Below are 22,098 nucleotides of genomic sequence, written 5' to 3' on the forward strand. Positions count from 1 at the left end.
CCCCCCACCTACAATCCCTGCCGGTACGAGACTCAAACCCGCAACCTTTGGGTTACGAGTCCGACTCTCTAACCATTAGGCCACGACTTCCCAGTGTGGTTAGGGCTGGACGATATGGCCTAAATTTATATCACGATATATTTATTAATTTCGGTCGATACGATATAATTCCGATATCGATATGAACACTTATTTAAGAAAAGCCTCGTAAAAACTGCCAAGAACGCCCACAACAGATGTCTGTGCATACAAACTTTTGAAAAATGAATTTGATAAGTCTTGACACCTCATATAAAACCATATAATACTTTAGGGAGAAAAAAACCCAGCACAAATAAATTAATGTTCACCTTTTATTTGTTCTGGATCATGTGACACTGAAGACTGGAGGAATGATGCTGAAAATACAGCTGCACATCACAGAAATACAGCACAGTTTAATATATATTCACATAGAAAACAGATATTTTAAATAGTAAAAATATTTTAAAATGTTACTGTTTTTGCTGCACTTTGGATCAAATAAACGCAGGCTTAGTGAGCAGAAGAGAATTCTGGAAAAAATAAAAAAAACTTTAAAATCTTACTGTCCAAAAACTTTGACTGGTAGTGTAGGCTGATTATCCTTATGGACTGAAACAAATGTGCTTTAGCCCGTATAAAGAGTATGAAAGGTGTTCTGAGTTTCTGCAGAAAAAAAAATAAAGAGCTACAACAAAAACATGTTGCTGGAGACGGGCTTTTAAAAATGCGAACTGCTTGTCTGCCAGCAGGAGGCGCTGTGAGAGCAGCAGAACTAGCGGTTTCTCCGGTAACGGCTGTAAACAAATCAGCTCCGCTCATGAACGCTACTTTATCAGATAAAATGAAAATGCCATGGAAGCTTTTCTGAAGACAGTCCTTTCCCTTCAGAGATACATTCATATAAAACACCCGCGTGCAGTGCTCATGTTTATTCAACGAAGTCAAACGCCACAAATAACTCAATGTATGGGAAACACTGGTAATGTAGGCTATATCGAAATATCGGAAATGTGTTTAAAAATCATATCACCGTTATTGAAAAAAATTATATTGCGATACATCTTGATATTGAATTATTGTCCAGCCCTACATCAGAGCAAGTGTAATTACTGCTCCTCGATGCTCTCATTTCCCGAGATGTGCTTTTAAATCCGAATGTGAAAACAACATGCACACTCTCGTTACTACAAAGATTGGATTTGTATTATTAGAGCTTTCCGACTTGAGTTCACCGTCATTTGTGTGCGGCGTTCAACAACAGAAACAAAGAACAACAACGTTAACAACAGGAGGATGGACGACACTGTGATCGGAGCTGTGTTTGTTGTGTCTCGCGGGTTTCACAATAATGGACATGGAAAGTCGACGTATACGTAAAGCACAAAAACACGTAAGTCGACGTATACTGTAAAACACAATGTTTACAGTATGTTTACACGGCGTTTTAAATCATGGTGGGTGAGGGCGTTTTCATACTCGTTTGGTCAATCGATGTCTACTTACGTCACGATTAGTACCAGTTGTGCTGGTTAGACCCTGCTCCGGAGTAGGAGCTAATTTGGTTCTCGAAAAAGGCAGTCCGGTACTAAAATCGCTCCCAGTTCCGGCGGTGCGAACACGCCGAAAAGTGGGTAGTTCCACAATTAGTTCTGGTACTATGAAAAGGTTCCTGCGGTGCGAAAGGCCCTTATGGTACCGGTTTCGGTACCCAACCCTGTGGGTAGTTCCACAATTAGTTCTGGTGCTATGAAAAGGTTCCTGCGGTGCGAAAGGCCCTTATGGTACCGGTTTCGGTACCCAACCCTAAGCTCAACCAGGTCTCGTCCCATTCGTCAATATTTGTGATATCACAAATCCCAGAAAATATGCGTTGTAGTCCAAACGAGCCGTTCGTTGTAGTTTATGAAAAGTGATTTCTGTTAAATAAAATATCTCCTTTTGAATTGGACTTTGAGCTTTGTAACTTCGCAGATCTTTTTTATGCTCAAACAGCAACATTACAGACTAACTAAAGTGGAAAAAGTGAAAAAGCATAATAGGACCCCTTTAACCATTTGTACTTTCTCTAACACGCATATTTTAGATTCACAATTCATTTAAAAGCCTCTGGTGTGTAAACATAGTAAATATCATCAAGTCCTCCTGTTCTTTTTTACCCCAATTAAAGTTATAGTAGAATTAAATAGTTAAAGAAACTTAATTCTAATGCTCATTATATTAGCGTTAGCCGTGCTTATGCTAATGATTAACTACTCCAATAACAGCGATGTTCATTTAAATCCGACATTCAAATTAAAATATTGAATAATATTCATAACAGAAGTGGTGTTTCTCACAGACTTGCACTCTATTTGTGGCGCATATAGATACAAATTAATTCTCTGCCAGCAGGAGGCGCTTGTAGAGCGGGAGAAATAGAGGTTTCCTCGGTAACGGCTATACACAAAGCAGCGCTGCGCTCACAAACGCTGCTTTACCAGGCATTACAGGCCAGATGAAATGAGAAAAAGACATCCATAATTTTCTGAAGACAGTCGGTTTCCTTTAGAAATACAACGATATAAAAACACCCCAGTCAAAGCGTTTGGGAAAATCTATTTGTGGCGGTCAGTTTTGATATTGTGGCGGGTCGCCACAAATAAATCAATGTATGGGAGACACAAGATCTAAATATTAAAATTAAAAATGAAACTTACCTGTAGTGCTGGGCGGTATACCAGTTCATACCCAATACCGGTGTTTATTTTTGTTATGATATGAATTTTTTAAATACTGCAATACCGGTGTAAGTAGCTTAAACAAGGTTGGGAACGCGACACTGTTTGAGAGGGGTCTCTTTTCACTGTTGCACTGTGGTGAGGGAACAGCTGTATGTGTTACTAAGCGTGAAAGTTCAGAAACTGAAGCTGTAGAACTAATAGAACGTGATGACACAGAAGAACTCATCCACAATATCCACACTGACCTCCACAAATATCCAGCGCCCGCTGCCATCAGCTCCCGCGTCTCACACACACCAGCGAGACTTTAGCACTAGATTTAGCAACTTTCAGACCCTTTTAGCGGCTTTCTTCCACAGAATATTCATACTGACAAACCTAGAGACTTTTCTGGATAAAGCTTAGCTATGGTTCAGTTGGAGGATTTCTCCAGTGCTGTCCCGCGAGCGCGAGGTCTGACTTTCCCGGAGAAGTGTCGCCTCTCTCGGCGTGTGTTCTGTGCAGTGAGCGGCAGAGAAGCAGCGACTCCTCAATAAATGAGTACAAAACAGCGTTTCCTAGCACCTGTCGCTTACTGAGTGTTAGGAATTATAAATATGAGCGTAGTTCGTCTGTTAATATCACATGCACTTTTTTGTGTGTTGTTGTATTTAGTTTGTTACTCAGAGGCAGGCAGTGCGCTGCATGAGACAAAAGAGTAATCTAGCCAACACAACCGCATAGCCGCTCTTTAGTGTAGATGCATGCTGATTTTATCAGACGATGCCGTGATTATAAATGAGAGTGACTCCTGGTTAACATGTATTAAAAGGGGTCGTGTTTAGTCACTATTTAGTGTGGTATTTTTTGACAATATTCACTCATCATGACAGTAAAATAGGGCATTCTAAGTCAATATACTGCAGTATTTCCTCTCAATCAGTAGAAGATATGGTTAACACCCGCTCATGCATGAAAAAACAATACCGTCATGTACCGTGAAACCGGTATAATTTTGGAAAATACCGTGATATAAATTTTTGGTCATACCGCCCAGCACTACTTACCTGCTTGAACTTTGATTTGATTCTCAATACTGTTCCTCGCATCGCCCTGCTTCTCTCTCTCACTCAGCTCCAACAATGAACTGTTCCAATTATACACTTATCTTCACATAGCTATGAGAAGCGTTAAACATGGACGTGCATTATTTAGACATTTTGCCTAAATCAGTAATGCATGATCACAAACCTCTCAGTTCCTCAGTACCTTCATCTTTCACTCTGCAGGGCTCTGAATAACTCAAGTCTTCACTTTCCTCTTTAATGAACTCCATTGTTATAACAGTACACAGATCTCTGTAGATTCGTCTGGAGTTACTCCTGCTTGCTTAACGTAAAGAAGATTAGTTTTCAAGCACTATGAGAACATGCGCAATCATGCACCTGTATGCCAACGCGCATATTTCTTAATTAAAGTGCACACGGACCTGGCAACACTTTAATGCGTGTTTCTTGATGAAGAAGCATGCCGCACAACTTCTTCTTCTTCTTCGTTGGTTTGATGGCGGTTCGGAGACCTACTGCACGCCGCCGCCGCCTACTGGGCTGTTGCGCAATAACGGGGCGCCAGATCCCCTTTTGATGCCCCTTAAAGAGATAGTTCACCCAAAAATCATTTACTCAGCCTCATGTCGTTCCAAACCTGTATGAGTTGCTTTCTTATGTTGAACATAAAAGAAGATATTCAACATAAGATAGCAACTCATACAGGTTTGGAACGACATGAGGATGAGTAAATGATTTTTGGGTGAACTATCTCTTTAACAACTGCTGGGTAGCAACCAATTACATGCAATCTGGATTACGTAATCAAACCCAAAATATTGAGCACTCATAATTAGTATATATTACATTTTATAATGCTCATAATCAGATTTCAAACTAAAGGTTCTGTTCTCGTGAAATCAAGTCTGTGCAAGATTTTGCTCTATTTTATTTCTGGCAATTTCATAATTAGAACAATATACACTATACACACAACACATATGTGAACGTCAAAGAAAATAATAAACAACATTACTAAAATATATGTTATGCATCAATAATAGCAAACACACGGCTAAAGAAGACTGTAAAGCAGGCACACAATAATTCTCAAAACAACAGCTCAGTTTAACAAGATGGTTTTGAATGGAAATAACAATTAGGTAAGTAGATATCAATGTCATTGATAATTAATTTGGATAATTAGATAATTATTGCTCCTCCCAAATATGTAAGTGCAAACATTCCTATAGACCCAAATCTAAGATTTATGTATTTGAATTGCATATAAAATATTCATCCATCTGGATTATTAACATAAACGTAATGTGATGCACATTTGTCAGTCATACATAAATGAAACAGGTATTGATAACAGATTTCTGTAATAATATTAATAGATGTTTTAAATGCACAATAACCAGGTTTATATATTTATCATCAATAAATCCAATGTGTTTCAATCTCATACATTTTAACTAATTGAATATTCTTTGTTCCATCACTAGACATATTTTAAATTGTTTTAAGTTCATACTTTTATTTTAAATGAATAGTTTTCATAATGAACAGATTTGTGCTGATTCTAAGCAATTTGAATAAATGCATTTTAATTGTATTTATTTAGTTATTTAGCTAGTTTCATTTGTATGTATGACTGGACTTCCCCAAAAGTTTCTTCATCAGATTTGGAGAAATGTAGCATTGCATCACTTGCTCACCAATGGATCTTCTGCAGTGAATGGGTGCCGTCAGAATGAGAGTCCAAACAAAGCATTATTATGGATTATGAACTTGTATTTTAGTTAAAAAGGTCTTAATGCTGGATGTGTTTCAGCTTTTGTCTTCTCCAGATGTTCACTGATGGACTGGAGTGCTGTGGATTATTGTGATGTTTTCATCAGCTCTCGTTCTGACGGCACCCATTCACTGCAGAGCATCCATTGCTGAGACACTGATGCAATGCTACATTTCTACAAACCTGATGAAGAAAAACTCATGTCTGTTCATGTTAAAAATGTGTAATCCAAATGGATTGAAGTTTTATTCGCAATACAAATACATACATTTTACATTTAGACCCTCTTTTTTGTCTTAACATTATACCCTATGTGTTTATGAACCAATACTCTGTTTACTTTGTTATTGCCACTCAATCTGTCTTTTGCAAACAATTCTATCTTTGCCTTTTGTACCATTTACATGTTGTGCATTTCTTTGGCCAGTGAGCGAGTCTGTAGATTTCTTAATGAACAGAATCTCCTCCTGCATGAAGCGCAGTGATACGTCTTTTATCCCGTGTGAACCCGCTTGTTTTTTCAGGTTTCCAGACTCTGCAAAGCTCTTTACGCACAATGAGCACTTGTAGGGTTTTTCTTTTTCAGATGCATTTTCAGATGCTTTGGTGCATTTTCAGATGCATTTTCAGATGCATTTTTCAGATGCTTTGGTGCATTTTCAGATGCATTTTTCAGATGCATTTTCAGATGCTTTGGTGCATTTTCAGATGCATTTTTTTCAGATGCATTTTCAGATGCTTTGGTGCATTTTAGCAAGGCTCTAGTGAAGGCTTTGCCGCACTCGGAGCACACGTGAGCTCTTTTTTTTGAACGGCTTCTCTCTGGTGTGAATTTGCATGTGAATTTTAAGGTTCCCCTTGCATGTGAAGCTCTTTCCGCAGTGATGACACGTGAAAGGCGTTTCTCCAGTGTGTTTCCACATATGAGTGTTCAGGTTTGATTTTTGTTTGAAACTCTTTCCGCACTGAAGGCAGGTGAAGGGGTTCTCTCCGGTGTGAACTCTTATGTGAATCTGAAGGTTTTTCTTCTCTCTGAATCTCTTCCCGCACTGAGGACACTTGAAGGGCTTCTCTCCGGTGTGGATTCTCATGTGTGTTTTAAGCCTGTCTTTACGTGGGAAACTCCTTCCACACTCCACACACGTGAACGGCTTCTCTCCGGTGTGGACTCTTACGTGCAGCGTCAGGAAGTATTTCTGTCTGAAACTCTTTCCACAGTCAGGGCAGGTTAATGAACGTTTGGCTTGCTTTCGTTTAGTCTTGTCTTGGCTCAAATGCTCGTCGCTCTGTGAGCAACTAAACGTTTTTTCTGCTGGACTGAAATCAGAGGAATTCTGATAGTAATGGTGCTTCTCGTCAAAGTCATTCAGGTCGTTTTCTTCCTTCACTTTCATCAAATCTAAAGTGAGAACAAAACAAACAGTCAAAATGTATTCCAAGAAAGGGAATTCTTGTGTGTCGGTCCTTGTATCAACATGTGCTTACTTCTTTGTGAACTGTATTCTTATTGCCAATGTCTGTATTTGTGTTTATATAAAAGATCATAATTTATTGAATGCATTTCTGAAACTAGAGGTGAATCCCTTTTGAGCGATTGCAGGGTCTTGTCTGTTAATGCAAGGATGTATTTTTGTAAATCTGATTATCTGTGTTCATGATGATGTAATATGTACAATGTAGAACTGCAGCTTGTTACGATGAATAAATCAAGTAAAAATTTAGCAGCAAGCAGCAATTTTCACGGCCAAGCACTACAAAAGCAACAAGCCAGCAAACATCACACCAACTACAGCAATGAGTTACTGATGCCATTTTAAGATGATTTTAGTCAAACAAAATCTGAAAAATCATAAATACAAGCACTACTAATATGATTTAATGGGTTATCACTTTTGATCAATAGGTGGCACTCTTGGTGAAAACTCAATGTGAGGTGAAAATGGCACACACAAAGTTTGGTGTCAATATCTCAAAGCTTTGCAGAAATACAGTCATTTTGGTATAATTCCAGCTAATTCATTGATGTGTTAAACGATAACCATTTCATATATTGACACCAAATCCATAACTTTTTGCCAGCATGGTCTGAAGATGTTCTAGGTCAAATTTGGTGAAAATTGGACGAACGATCTAGGAGGAGTTCAAAAAGCATGTTTTTCAGAAAATCAAACTGGCAAAAATAAAGTTGGGCTGACTATGGCAAAATTGGTATCTATGTTCTCGGCATGACACAAAGAATATATTGAGACCAGTTTCATTACAATAGGTTAATACACTCATTATTTATTAGCATTTTTGGAAATTTCATTATAAATTTTGGCCCAAAACATTTTGAGACACATACTGAATTTTGTAACGATACGCCAATGTGTTTGTAAAATATAGCATTTTATGAAAAAACTAATAAAAATGGCTGACGCCCAAAATGGCTGACATGGGAAAATTGGGTATGGTTTGACTCAGCATGCCTCACCGAATTTTGGGGGGAAAAAAACGTTTTGTGATTTTTGGCCAAACCATTCAGAAGTTATAAGCATAAATAGCCATTTTCATATCTCCAGACCAGTAGGTGGCACTATGCCGAAACTGTGCAGAACTGTGCATGGCAAATATGGCCCAAACATCCAGTTTGGTTTCGTGAGACCATAGGAGCTTTCACAACACATAGCTCTAGAAACATAGTTCTAGAAACTGGCCGTTTTCGCACTGGCAGTCGACAGAGACGTCTACAAACGTCCAATTACATAATTAAACAGTAAGAATACAATAAGAATACAATTCATAATTAATGAATACATAACATCAGTTGCTCAAAGATAAATCTGAGAGAGAGAGAGAGAGAGAGAGAGAGAGCGTGCAGAGCTCCAGAGACTCACACATGCTGTGTGGTTGTTTTCTGGTTACAGAATCCCAAATTACTGTTTTGCCACTTCACTTATATATCCAGGCCAGAACAAAGAAATATTTAAATTAGCTGTAAAACAGAACACCTTTTGGTTGGTCAGGATCTCATGACCCCAGGGTCACGCCTGGCCGGAGAACGGAAAACATTCTCACCCCTCAACAACAGAGCAGAATTCTAATATATACATCTCATAATATATGTGGCTGCTGTGAAATTGAGAACATTTTACAAATCGCACTGAGACATTTAAAATGATACCAAACATGACAGAATTACAATCATGAATTCTTGAAATAAAATAAATGCAGAATGTAAGTAAAGACACTCTATGACACACTCATGTGTGTGGGCTACACCTAGGAGGGTGAGGGGGGATTAAGGATGGGTGATGGGACAGCTGAGCAAATGGTTTTCTTTGAGATCTTCCCCTCAGATTAGAAAGTTTATTGTTTTATTGCGGGGGCATCTGTTTTGTGACAGCTCCTGAACTTCGGCTTCATTGGGATATCAGACCAGCCTTACATCATCTACAAGTTTACATTCCACAAATATATAGTTTTCTTTCAATTTCTTCAATAATTCTTTATTAAAATCAAGAGAGAATCTAGCAACAACATTTTCTCTAGAAATAAATATTTTTGATGTTTGGTCTTTGACCATTTCAATCATTTCATTAGCAATACCTTTAAGACACAGCGTCTTGAGCACTGGAGTCAGTGGGCAACCCCAACGCAGTAATTTGTATTTACCTCCGGGGCTGTTTTTCAGGACCCTGTAGAAAATATCTATCAGGTTTGTATCAGGTATAGGTGGGTTTGTCTTGACTTTATCCATTTCTTTTGCCAGAAATTTCTTTAAGACAGACCACTTGACCACCTCTTGCTTTTTGAAGGTAAATAATACTGCTTTATTGTTCTTCTTTCTGTCATCAGAGTATTCCACTGAATGGGACTCCAAGTGGTCATAAAGCCTCCTGGCCATGATGGTTGCTAAGATCAGATAGTCAACATTAAATCTGTAATGAGTCTCAGATAGTTTAAAAGCCTCATTAAAGGACTCTGGGATGTTCACTGATTGATGAAGTATATTGTTACAAAAAGCACACAAAACTGGAATCAGATTATATAAGTTATTCACAAAGAATGAGAGCGGTATGTTATCTGGACGATCAACTTGTTTTTGGTTCACTGCCAAGGACTCAATTGCATTTACAATCTCTTTTTCCTTAATCAGAGGTGTTTGGGGATTTTTAGTAAAATCACGTTTTGTCCTGTATATAGGTTTGCAGCTCAACCATGTATCAGTAACTGGGTAATCAGAGGATAATAATTTGTTCTCCTCTTCAGTGATATTTCTTTTTGGTTTCTTGCTTTCTTCTTTGCTCATCCATATTCCAAAGAGAACTGGGTTATGGTCAGGAGAGCATTCTTCATCAGAAATCTCACAGGTTTTAATATACTGCATTGACTCCTCTGGAACGAAAAGATAATCCAATCTTGACTTGACAGCTTTGACAGGATCATTACTTGATTTGTAAGTAAACTCACATTCAATTGGGTGAAATCTTCTCCATACATCTACAAGATGGAATGATGTCATAAGTACCTCCACAACTGGTTTCAAAGATAAGTGGTATTTGTTTTTTGTTTCAGAATTTCTGTCTAGATATGGATTCAGAGTAGTGTTAAAATCTCCTCCAATCAGTAAGATGCCATCTGCATTTTTCTCAATTACATTAATGAGTTTTATTAGCGGTCTAGTATTAGCTGGAGGATTGTATAGACTAACAAGTGTGAATAGTTGTCCTTTTAGGGTACACTTAACTACAATATAGCAGCCATTATTATCCCTTTCTACTGTGATTGTACATGATTCATCAAATATATATTTTCTTATCAAAATAGCCACTCCTCTGTTTGGTGATGTCTGTGTGGTGTAGATTGATTTCCAATCTTCCAGATTCTCTAAAACCTCAGCTGAATGTGTGTCTTGAAGGAAAACAACGTGGTGTTTCTCTATTTTGCTCCTCACTCTGTTTAGTTTATTTTTGAGTCCATTTGAATTCCAAGACATAAAAGACAGATTCTCTCCAGAACTCATGATGATAGTGGTCCGTGTGTCAGGAATCCAGGAACTTTAACCTGAAATCCAGATTATTAAAAAGGAAGATTTTTTTTTATTATTATTTTAAATCTTGTATTATTAAATAATGTTATTTTTAGAATTACATTTTCAGTTAATGTCAATGTATTCTGATTGCCTTAATTGTTTTGAGTTGTGTAACATCGATTGAGAAAATAAGTAATGGGGGACATGAGACCCTGCAACAGTATTTACACATTACAATAAAGAATAAATAATTATTTAGGTTCCAGTAACTTACAGCGATAGAGATGTATGTCATCCGAAGGTTTCATATCCAGGCACTGTCTTCGACTAGAGCTGCTCCCAGCAGTTGTGTCGTGCTCACAAATCAAATGCTGCACTCTACAATCATTAAAAAGAGAGAAAGTTTTAACAATTAAAGTTCTGTCTATTAAGATCACATATTGATTAGATACATGTCTTAACTATGAGAAGACTTTTCAGTATTATGGATGTTGACATCATTGATATTTAGTTATTAATATAATTTATAAGTATATTTTATATTATAAAATAAGATATTTAAGGGTATAGAGTTAAGTAAAATCTTATCAGTTAACGGCATAAATAAACAGAACTGTAAACTATAATGCACAATTAGACAAACAGTTCATAACAAACACTTACTGTGCACTGAAATTACTAGCTCTCACACGTAGACATATGTGTATGAATGCTGCTGACAAACTTTTATGAAATGAAATGCATGGGGGTGGAGTTACAGCGGTTGCTCACAACTCCAGTCCTGGGCATCCACAGCCCTGCTCATTTTGTATGCCTCTCACATTAACCAAACATGATTCAAATTAGCAAATAGCTCCATTTACCCTACACAGGCCACAGTGCAGCATGTAATTCTATACAACATTACAGTAATTTCTTTGCCCTGTTTACTCTGAAGTCACAATAATCAATTTGTTTAATTATAATAAATAATTATAATACATACATGGTAAATAGACGACAAAACACCCTTTTTTATGGATTAAAGAAGACTTCATTAGAAAGGACTTGTCTTCATGTCTTACAATGCCATGACAAAGGTGTTGATATTTACCTTAAAGAACAACCTGATTTATTAAATATTACATGGCAAGTCAGTTAAAGCAATATCAACCTTTCCTTTTTTGCACAAAATTCTTGTGTGTATTTGCATGTGCACCTCAAGGTTCTCTTTATATTTAAGTGTAAATAATATAACAATGGAAATTATAAATAATTAGTACTAATAGAAAAAAAACATGGATAATTTGCATCTGTAAAAGTTTATATTTTGAAGATGGTTACTTAAAACCTCTCAACTCTGTTTGAGGGACATTATGAATATCATCGGCAGTAGTCATTTTGTTGACTTACAATAGAGTTTGCATAATATTGTTTGCCTTCTCTTTTACATTTCACATTTAAAAGCTTTGCATTTGCCCTTAAGCGGAGGTTGCGTGCATGAAAATCATGATAAACTGCATATCTGTTGGCCACCATCCTCTTTTGTTTAAATTCAGTTCAATTCAGGTTTATTTGTGTAGCACTTTTCACAATACAAACTATTTCAAAGCAAAAAAATATATATTTTAATTTGAATTTCATGGTTTCTTGACCCCACCTTAATGAACAATATGGAAAGAATCCTTAAAACCTGCTGAAAACTGGTTTGGTAGACCATGACATAGGAGACAAACAAGGAGAGATCATTTACTAGTCCAACACACCCAGGGTGTGTGACTTCTGAAAACCAACTGACTACCTTACATTGTTTAAGTTGATGAACTTAAAATATTTTCTGATTTTAAATATTTGGATGGCATGGTACATGTACCTTTTTATTACAGCTAAATTAGAAATCGTATTAGGTCTACAGGTTCAGTAGGTCCCAATATTTTCAGTTAACTTTGCTCATCATTTACTCACCCTCATGTTGTTACAAACTTGTATGAGTTTCTCTCTTCAGTGGAGTATAAAAAAAAGATATTTTGAGAAATGTCTCAAGGTTTTATTTTAGCTATTTGGTTTTATACACTTTCAAGTCACCTCAATATTTATTTACTCTTTTTTAAATTATTACATTACACAAAACACACTAACAAACACTTTTAACATTATAAAACTCAAAATCATGTGACTTTGTGGCAACTCATTGCCTAAATAGACTGAGTACAACTATCTCCAAACAGGTTGAGTAACAGTACAAAGCGAATGTGTGACTGGGCAGTCAGTTTATATTTTTTCCATGTCACCAGAGCTACTCACAATGCTATTGTGCCAGTAACATAGAGCTCATAGATATGTGAACAAAATGCCATTTGCAATTCAAATAAAGCACCCTTCGCAATATTTAAATCACTAAAATCAGCAGCACATTTGTAAAGATAAAAGAAACTCAAATACTTTGATCTTCTGAGACAGACAATACACACACAGTGCATTAACATACAGACATCTGTCTCCACAGCTCACTGAGAGAAAATGCGGGAAAATGTCTCTCACATAGGCATTGGTTCCTCCTCATCCCCTTCCTTCCCCTCACCCATCCTTCTCTTCACCCAGCTCACTCAGAATGGTCAAGAATATAATGTTCTATATTAATGCAAATAAGATTTACAGTCATGTTTGGTTTCATTTGAATAGTTTCAGGGCGAGTGGTACAATGGTCTTAACCTTACTAAAAGATAATACAGATCCTAAGAGTTAAGAGAAACTTTGATCACCGTAGAGAACAATTCCATGCAAATTACCTTTTGTTCCCACCCAGGTCTGGGACCTGGCTTAATGCAAATTCCAATTGTTTGTACAGGCCTCCATTTGGAGGATGTTTTTTCTTGGTTTTGTATTTAAAGGATTGCAGCAAAAGGGTCAGCGCGATTCTGTAGCCAGAGGGCCCGTATCTCTACACACTCTGTACTATGTATTTTTCTAATACATCTAATACATTTAATCTCAGGTATGCATTTTACTCTTAGATTCGTCGTTGAGAGTTTGATGTCTTGTATTGATTTGATATCGTTGAATTGGCTGTGGAGATAATTGGCATAATACATATTTACCTGACTGATAATAAATTGTTACATTTGATTTATTCTGACTTACTCTGAAGTTATTTTCTCAAGTAGATTAAGTGAAGGCTTGTGTTTCCGCAAATCTGCGACCAGGGTTAAGTGCACATTAGATCTCAGGAGATGAAGCATGGGGCGCATCAGGTGAGATTCTAAATTTCTGACTAACCGCTTGACCTTAGTTTAAGTTGTATTCACTTACGGTAACCATGTATATAATTTCAGAATTAATTAAGCTGTACGAAGCTAGATTAGCTGTCGGGGTTTAGACAAAGGTGGTCTAGAAGAACCGCTGATTAATACTTTGAGTGTTAATTAAGTTGTACGAAGCTATCAGCTGTCGGGGTCTAGACAAAGGTGGTCTAGAAGAACATAATGTCGGAATATTACATGGGTAGCTGTAGGGGGCTAAACAGATTAGCCACAAACCTCTGAATAAGGATTAGAATGGCGAGTTTTGTGATCGTGGAGCCCACGCATAGCGGCCGCCGTGAGGCATCCTAAGCGACACAGATTCCTAATGAACGAGAAAAAATACAAAGTAAAGAGTTAATTAGAATAATCGAATGTAAGAATAATCAGAGACCGACAAACAACCAATGTGCCTTTCAACCTAAATTAGAATTCAGATACTAAAATGGAGTCAGATTGAGTTAAACCTAAATTGAATAACTCTGTGCGCTGAAAAGACCGAACACGCAAGAGACCTTCATCCGCCACTGGATACCTTCCTTGGGCCAGGTGCGCGGACCTTACACATTCAAAAACTTTTATTGTGAAATGCCTTAACAGTTTTTTTCCACTGCATACACACAAAATCTTTACTTGTCACAGTTTCTGAAAGCTGAGACTCAAACAGCAGAAGCACACACCAAATCTGCAAAACCATACGCTAATTCTCAGCCTTTGACTCAGTTTTCAATTTCATAAAACACTTTTTGCAAAACACAACACACAGTTCTCTATGTAACACACACAAATCTAACAGTAAGTATCTTGATTTCCTTTTTCAAACACAACCAATCAGAATGCCACACTAATTCATCACTAACTCCTCACACATGCTTCACTGAACACCAACCAATCATGGCTTTAGAACAGGCCTATAAATATACATCTCACAACTACACATGGTTGATGTATTTCTTTTCTTTCATACTGTTTCACACTGTACTCACAACCACAAATGCTTACAGTAAAAGAGTTTGGTTTCAATCTTGCTTTCGTGTTTACCGTGAATGTGTCAACATTTCTCCAATTACTTTTAATCTTGTACAGAAATCTACATAGGAGCTCATGAACGAAAAGCTTCAGGTTTTGAATAACCGTGTGCATATGATATATCCAAAAAATATAATATTAGCCTATGGCAAAGGTGTTTGAAAAGCAAGACAGATGTTTGCTTTTGAGATGTGTTTGTGATGTTTTGAATGCAGTGCTTCATTTTGCAAAAGATGAGGCATTTTGCATTTTGAGTGTGCAATTCTTGGATTTATGTGTGAAGTTTTGAAAAAAAGAGGCAAAGTTTTGAAAATGTAAGCAATTGAAAAAAAACTGTAATGTATTAAAACCATGACATTAAAATATCAAATTCCGTATACACCCTATTGATGATGCATACTTTGTATGCAAGCAGATGAGCCAGAAATATGCACTAATGGTTAAAACTTTTCTATAAGAAAACACTTAATGTGAAACTTTGCAAGCTGCATTTATATTCTGGGTTCATCTGCTTGCCTGTACAAACTAAGAATAATACAATAATCCTCCAACCCATATATCGTTTGTCACTATCCTCAAATACAACCCATACGACCGTTCCCTAAATTAGTGCCCTTACCGTTAGCAGGAGATATGCTACAGAAACTTTCACCTAAATGCATTGTGGATTACTTTTAATATGCTTCCTATTTGCGTTTTAGACTCTCGCAACTATCTGAAGTGTTTTATTGCAAAAAAATTAGTTATCTAATTTTACTAATTAGTTCATTAGTAAAATCAATTAATTAAAAGATGGCGCCAGATAGTGTGTTGGCTTGCCATCGCTCTGCCTTTAGGATGTCTGTACTTTGTTTGTTTGTATTATTTTTATGTTTTATAAAACTGCTTGAATTGCTCACAGTTGATTTATGACTGCTTTACATGGTTGAGCCTTCGATCTGCTGCTTTGGAGATGTGTAGCTGGGATTTGAATATGAAATTATTCGCTGAACAGCCATGCACGTTCCAGCCGCCAATGAAAGCCTGTCATGTAACTGGCTGTGTGTGCTGGAAGAAGAGATGCCGCAGGAGACGGGGTACACAGGCTGGAGTTTTGGTAAAACTTAAGAATCTGAGGATCCTAAACAGAGGAGTTAGACCAGCAGCGGAGTTGCGGCCTTCCTATCTGATACATGTTCTCCCTGACACATCAACACTATTGCCTTGGACTACATTGAGAGGGACAAGACGCGGAGGTGTAGTGCACTCAAACTTGCGCCCTGTGAGACAAGCCGAGTCAACGAAGCTAAGTGGTTCTTCTAATCGGTCCATTGTATTGACCACTGTGCATATGGCTTTGATAAATGCACGTTCAGTTGTCAACAAAACATCCATCCTGAATGACTTTTATGTAACGCATGGGCTGGACTTTCTCTTTATTACTGAAACTTGGTTAAATGATGCTGACACAAGCCCTCTTGCTGAGCTTTTACCAAGGGAATGTAACTACTTAAGTACAATTTGATAATACCTAGAATATCAAAATCAACTGCGGGCGGCAGATCCTTTTCCTATTTAGCTCCCAAACTCTGGAATAACCTACCTAACATTGTTCAGGAGGCAGACACACTCTTGCAGTTTAAATCTAGATTAAAGACCCATCTCTTTAACCTGGCTTACACATAACACACTAATACGCTTCTAATATTCAAATCCGTTAAAGGATTTTTGAGCCTGCTTTCTCCCAAGGTTTTTCTCCATTCTGTCACCGATGGAGTTCTGGTTCCTCTGGCTTGCTTAGTTGGGGACACTTCATTTCCAGCGATATCGTGGACTTGATTGCACAGATACTATTTAAACTGAACTGAGCTGGATGTTGACATCACCGAATTCAATGATGAACTGCCTTTAACTGAAAATTCAGTGTTTACTATTGTCCTTCTGCATTATTGACACAATATTTACTAATTAATGCTGTACAGTTGCTTTGACAATCTGTATCGTTAAAAGCGCTATATAATTAAGGTGACTTGACTTGACATATGGCACCAAGCCCTCATGGATTCCTCAAGTGAAACAAAACTAGAGGTATTTCGTGTTGCATGACAAGAAAGTACTTTCTCTTACAGAAAAGCTTTAAAAACTGCTAGATCTGATTACTTTTCGTCTCTTTTAGAAGAAAACACAACCCCAAGTATTCAATAAAATTAAAAAATATATAACATCAGCACGTGCAGACATTTCCCAACAGCACAGTAGTAATGCTTTTATTAACTACTTTACTTCCAAGATCGATACAATTAGAGATAAAATGGTAAGCATACAGCTGTCAGCCACAGTATTGCATCAGATAGGAACAGTTCCCCTCATTTTCTTCCATAGGAAAGGAAGAATTGTATAAATTTGTTAAATCAATTAAACCAGGGGTGTCCAAACTCGGTCCTGGAGGGCCAGTGTCCTGCAGAGTTTAGCTCCAACTTGCCTCAACACACCTGCCTGGAAGTTTCTAGTATGCCTATAAGAGCTTGATTAGCTGGTTCAGGTGTCTAATTGGGGTTGGAGCTAAACTCTTCAGGAGACCGGCCCTCCAGGACCGAGTTTGGGCACCCCTGATTTAAACCAACAACATGTATGTTAGACCCTATTCCATCTAAGCTACTGAAAGAGGTGCTTCCAGAAGTCATAGATCCTCTTCTGACTATTATTAATTCGTCATTGGTATTAGGCTATGTCCCAAAAACCTTTAAACTGGCTGTTATTAAGCCTCTCATTAAAAAAACACAACTTGACCCCAACAAATTAATGAATTACACACCTATCTTGAATCTCCCTTTTCTGTTAAATATACTAGAAAAGATAGTATCATCACAACTATGTTCCTTTTTAGAGAAAATGGTATCTGTGAGGATTTCCAGTCAGGATTTAGACAGTATCATAATACTGAGACTGCTCTCATTAGAGTTACAAATGACCTCCTTTTATCATCTGATTGTGGGAGTATCTCTCTACTGCTACTAGATCTTAGCGCGGCATTTGACACTATCGACCACAACATTCTTTTGTCTAGAAAATGATGTTGGCATTAGAGGAAGTGCATTAGCATGTTTCAAATCATACTTATCTGACCGCCATCAATTCGTGGCAGGGAATAAAGAGGTATCATATCGATCACAAGTGCAGTATGGAGAACCTCAAGGCTCAGTACTAGGGCCGTTACTTTTCACGGTTTACATGTTACTCTTGGGAGATATCATTAGGAAACACAGTGTTAGCTTTCAATGTTATGCTGATGATACTCAGCTCTATATTTCTTTGTGGCCCAACGAAACATACCAATTTGCAAAACTCATGGAATGCATAGTTGATATAAAAAGGTGTTAATTATAGGACCAAAAACCTCCGCATGTAATGACCTAGAACACTGTCTAATACTTGATGACTGCTCTGTAAATTCTTCGTCATCAATTAGGAACCTAGGTGTGCTATTAGATAGCAATCTTTCCTTCGAAAGTCACGTTTATAGCATTTGTAAAACCGCATTTTTCCATCTCAAAAACATATCTAAATGACGACCTATGCTCTTAATGCCAAATGCAGAAATGTTAATTCATGCATTCATGACCTCAAGGTTGGATTATTGTAATGCTTTATTGGGTGGTTGTTCTGCACGCTTAATAAACAAACTCCAGCGGGTCCAGAATGCAGCAGCTAGAGTTCTTACTAGAACCAGGAAGTATGACCATATTAGCCCGGTTCTGTCAACACTGCACTGGCTACATATTAAACATCCTATAGATTTTAAAATCTTGCTAATTACCTATAAAGCCCTGAATGGTTTAGCTCCTCAGTATTTGAATGAGCTCTTATTGCATTATAGTCCTTCATGTCCGCTATGATCTCAAATCTCTGGCCATTTGATAACACCTAGAATATCAAAATCAACTGCGGGCGACAGATCCTTCATGTTCCATGAATATATTTTATATTTATGTAATTTACCTACTCAAAATAACAAAATTAATTGGCTAAATAAAATCCATATTTGCCTATTTGAAATATGTTGCTGATATATATGAGAGCAGGCAGATCTGTAATCAAATCAGATCAATTTATTGTGCTACAGTGTGTAAAAATCTATAGTGTGTGCATGGACTATCAACACTGTCATGTTCAATACAATATACACAATACAAAGAATATTGAACAAAGTATACACATAATACATACTGTACACAGTATTTACAGTATACACTAAATGATTTACTGATGATGGGATGCAAAGCCAGGGATAATTAATGCTCTTTTTGCAGTGAGAAGGACGTTTTGAGTTCAGAAATGTACAGTCTGTTGTTAGAATGCATTAAATTCTTATGTCAAAATATCAATGACAATTGATTCCCCATAATTTAATATCTGATATCTAACGTAAAGCATTTAATATATAAAGTAATCATAATAAATAATAGTATAATAAATAATGATAAAAAGTTGGTGATATTACAAAAAAATTCATGACTTTTAGCAGCTATTTTGGGAGAAAATGCACTGTCTATATTTAGATTTGAGATGAAATGAGACCTTCTGTGATCAGTGGTGCAGTTGTATCTCTGTATGGACTGTCATATGTCTTGTTATGTTACTCAGATGTTTGAAGGTCCTTCCACACTGAGAGCAGATGTAAGGGTTTTCTTGGGTGTGGATCCTTGTGTGCGTCTTCAGATGCTCTTTCCGAGTGAAGCTCTTTGGACACTGGTGACAGCTGTGAGGCCGCTCTCCGGTGTGAATCCTTCCGTGTCTCTTCAGGTCACTGTTATGAGTGAATCTGTTCCCACACTGCGGGCAGGTGAACGGACTCGCTCCGGTGTGAATGCCTATGTGATCACTCAGGCTTCTTTTATAGGTGAAGCTCATCCCGCACTGATGGCACGTGAAGGGTTTCTCTCCGGTGTGAATCCGTACGTGATCCTTAAGGTTTCCTTTCTGTGTGAAGCTCTTTCCGCACTGTTGGCAGGTGAACGGCTTCTCTCCGGTGTGAATCCTCGTGTGAGCCTTGAGGTGACTCGTTTGCGTGAAACTCTTTCCACATTGAGAGCAGGCGAGAGAGGTTTTGGATCTTCTGTTTCGTGACAAACTCTTTACCGTCTGTGCGCCATTTAAAGACTGATGTCCGCTTCTCTGATACTGAGGTTCCTCTTTCACCTCCATCAGCTCTGAAATGAACATGCAGACAAACATTAATCAAAAGGGACTAAACCAATGATGCACCAGTTCAGATGGGCATTCATTTCAGTTTATATTTTAACAACAAATTGGAGTGGAATCATAATTATACCATTAAAAAGTTGATATAAAAACTTAATTATTAAATGAACTGAAATATGAATATTAAAGTTATTTATTCAATGTAAGTTTTCACCAAACATTTAACCATGTTTTGATGCACAGCATTTTCTTTGACGTGTATACTTGTATGTATGTATGCACATACACACACACACACACACACACACACACACACTAACTCGCATGCACACACACACACACACTCACTCGCATGCACATGCACACTCACACACACACACTCGCATGCACATGCACACTCACACACACTCGCATGCACATGCACACTCACACACACACACACTCACTTGCATGCGCACACACACACACACACACACACACTCACTCACAGACACACACTCACTCACTCACTCACTCACACACACACACACACACACACACACACACACACACACACACACACACACACACACACACACTCACAGACACAGACACAGACACACACACACACACACACACACACACACACACACACACACACACTAGCTGACTTACAAAACAGACCACTTTATTTATTTAACAGACTCTTTATTCAAGAGTCTGTCAGCAAAAGCAGCTTTGAAAAGGCCTCTACACATTCCTCCAAGTCAAACACATTATCAGAACGTCCTATTTTTTGCAAACTTATAAGTTTAGGCTGCTTAGGAACATGTGACAAACGTAACCTACAGGAATAATGTCTGTAGCTCATAACCAGAGGATAAGAGCAATCATTCTACAGAAGGCATTAGTGATGAATCAAACCTGTTTGTCGCTCAGCATCCTTTATTTCGCTTGCTTCTCGATCACTGGTGTCTTCCCCCTCTTCTTTAATAAACTCCATGCTTATAATATTAAGTCAAGTAGCTCTCTCAGCTGTTTCACTTGGAGATTGCTCATGTTTAAGATGGAAAAATGACCTGAAATAAATAAATGCAGAATAAATCTCTCTTACTCATGTCACAGAACCCCATTACAGCATGCAGTACTTACTGTTGTGCTGCAGTACATCTGCAAACACTTTAAATCCACCTGAGCGCTCTAACACTGATGGGTTCAAAACAACAACAAACTAGTCTGGCGCAGCATTATGACGCATCACACAACACACATCAAAATAAAAGTCTTGTTCATATGTTACGGGATACTACTACTACTACTACTACTACTAATAATAATAATAATGCAATTAACAAATTATTAATTTCAATACCACAAAAACTAATTTTAATCATACTTACATAAACAGTGTAAATATCTAACGTTAAGCTGAGTAGTATTTTCACATTGTTGTACGACATGTGTATTTTAATTTTAATTTCACCAGATAAAATCACCCCGTGTCCGTATATTTCATCCTCAATATAATATGGAAACCTCGATCGAACAGGACTTTTATTTTGATGCATGTTTATACGTCATAACTCCGCGCCGGCGTGTGCAGGGGTTCGGCTGAGAGGTTTGTGGACTTGAACCCATCAGTATTTAAGGCGTTTAAACTGATTTAGAGCACTTTTCTTTTTTTTAGAAACGTATTGCAAATTAAGGTAGAGTGTTAAATGTAATGGAGCTGCATTAGTGATGTGTAAGTCGAGTTGCAGAAAGACTATTTTTTTTAATTACTTATTTTATTTATTATTTAATTTTCAGTTCTTTATTCTCAAAACTCAAGGTGGAACAACTGAGATCAGTGTGACATAATATTGCAAACATGGAGTTTATTAAAGAAGAGAATGAAGAAATGGTGATTCCAGATCCGTGCAGAGTGAAAGAAGAAGACACTGAGGAGAAAATAGGTTGGTTTCTGTTCCATTACACAGTTTTTACTCTATTAATAATATTTTTGAAAATGTTTACAGTCATATAAACTGACATTAGATTAGTTATAAAG

At 37.4% G+C, this 22,098-nt stretch overlaps 3 protein-coding genes across 4 annotated transcripts in view; all 3 read right to left on the minus strand.

Moving 5' to 3' along the window:
* Positions 1–4,279, minus strand: part of LOC107565505 (oocyte zinc finger protein XlCOF6-like) — a 19,673-nt gene extending 15,394 nt beyond the window's left edge. Inside the window, exons 1-2 of the mRNA XM_016250745.1 lie at positions 4,213–4,279; positions 3,975–4,112 (exon numbers count right to left, since the gene is read on the minus strand). Coding sequence (XP_016106231.1) covers positions 3,975–4,112; positions 4,213–4,252 — 178 coding nt within the window. The 5' untranslated portion in view covers positions 4,253–4,279. The remainder of the gene's footprint in view (positions 1–3,974; positions 4,113–4,212) is intronic.
* A 1,544-nt stretch (positions 4,280–5,823) lies between these two features.
* On the minus strand, positions 5,824–7,130 carry LOC107565513 (gastrula zinc finger protein XlCGF49.1-like). The gene has a single exon (XM_016250759.1). The coding sequence runs from the start codon at positions 6,959–6,961 to the stop codon at positions 6,329–6,331; it is 633 nt and encodes a 210-aa protein (XP_016106245.1). The 5' UTR covers positions 6,962–7,130; the 3' UTR covers positions 5,824–6,328.
* A 12,232-nt stretch (positions 7,131–19,362) lies between these two features.
* LOC107565512 (gastrula zinc finger protein XlCGF49.1-like) lies at positions 19,363–21,287 on the minus strand. Of its 2 annotated transcripts, XM_016250756.1 has the most exons (3): positions 21,201–21,287; positions 20,973–21,127; positions 19,363–20,077 (listed from the first exon to the last, which is right to left on the minus strand). In XM_016250756.1, the coding sequence occupies exons 2-3, from the start codon at positions 21,049–21,051 to the stop codon at positions 19,455–19,457; spliced, it is 702 nt and encodes a 233-aa protein (XP_016106242.1). In that variant the 5' UTR covers positions 21,052–21,127; positions 21,201–21,287; the 3' UTR covers positions 19,363–19,454. The 2 variants fall into 2 exon arrangements, with proteins under 2 accessions (XP_016106242.1, XP_016106244.1); XM_016250758.1 differs by lacking the exon at positions 20,973–21,127.
* Between the last annotated feature and the right edge of the window lie 811 nt (positions 21,288–22,098).

Source organism: Sinocyclocheilus grahami, unplaced genomic scaffold (assembly GCF_001515645.1).
Source record: "Sinocyclocheilus grahami isolate Dianchi unplaced genomic scaffold, SAMN03320097.WGS_v1.1 scaffold1006.1, whole genome shotgun sequence".
In the NCBI taxonomy this organism is placed as follows: Eukaryota; Metazoa; Chordata; class Actinopteri; order Cypriniformes; family Cyprinidae; genus Sinocyclocheilus; species Sinocyclocheilus grahami.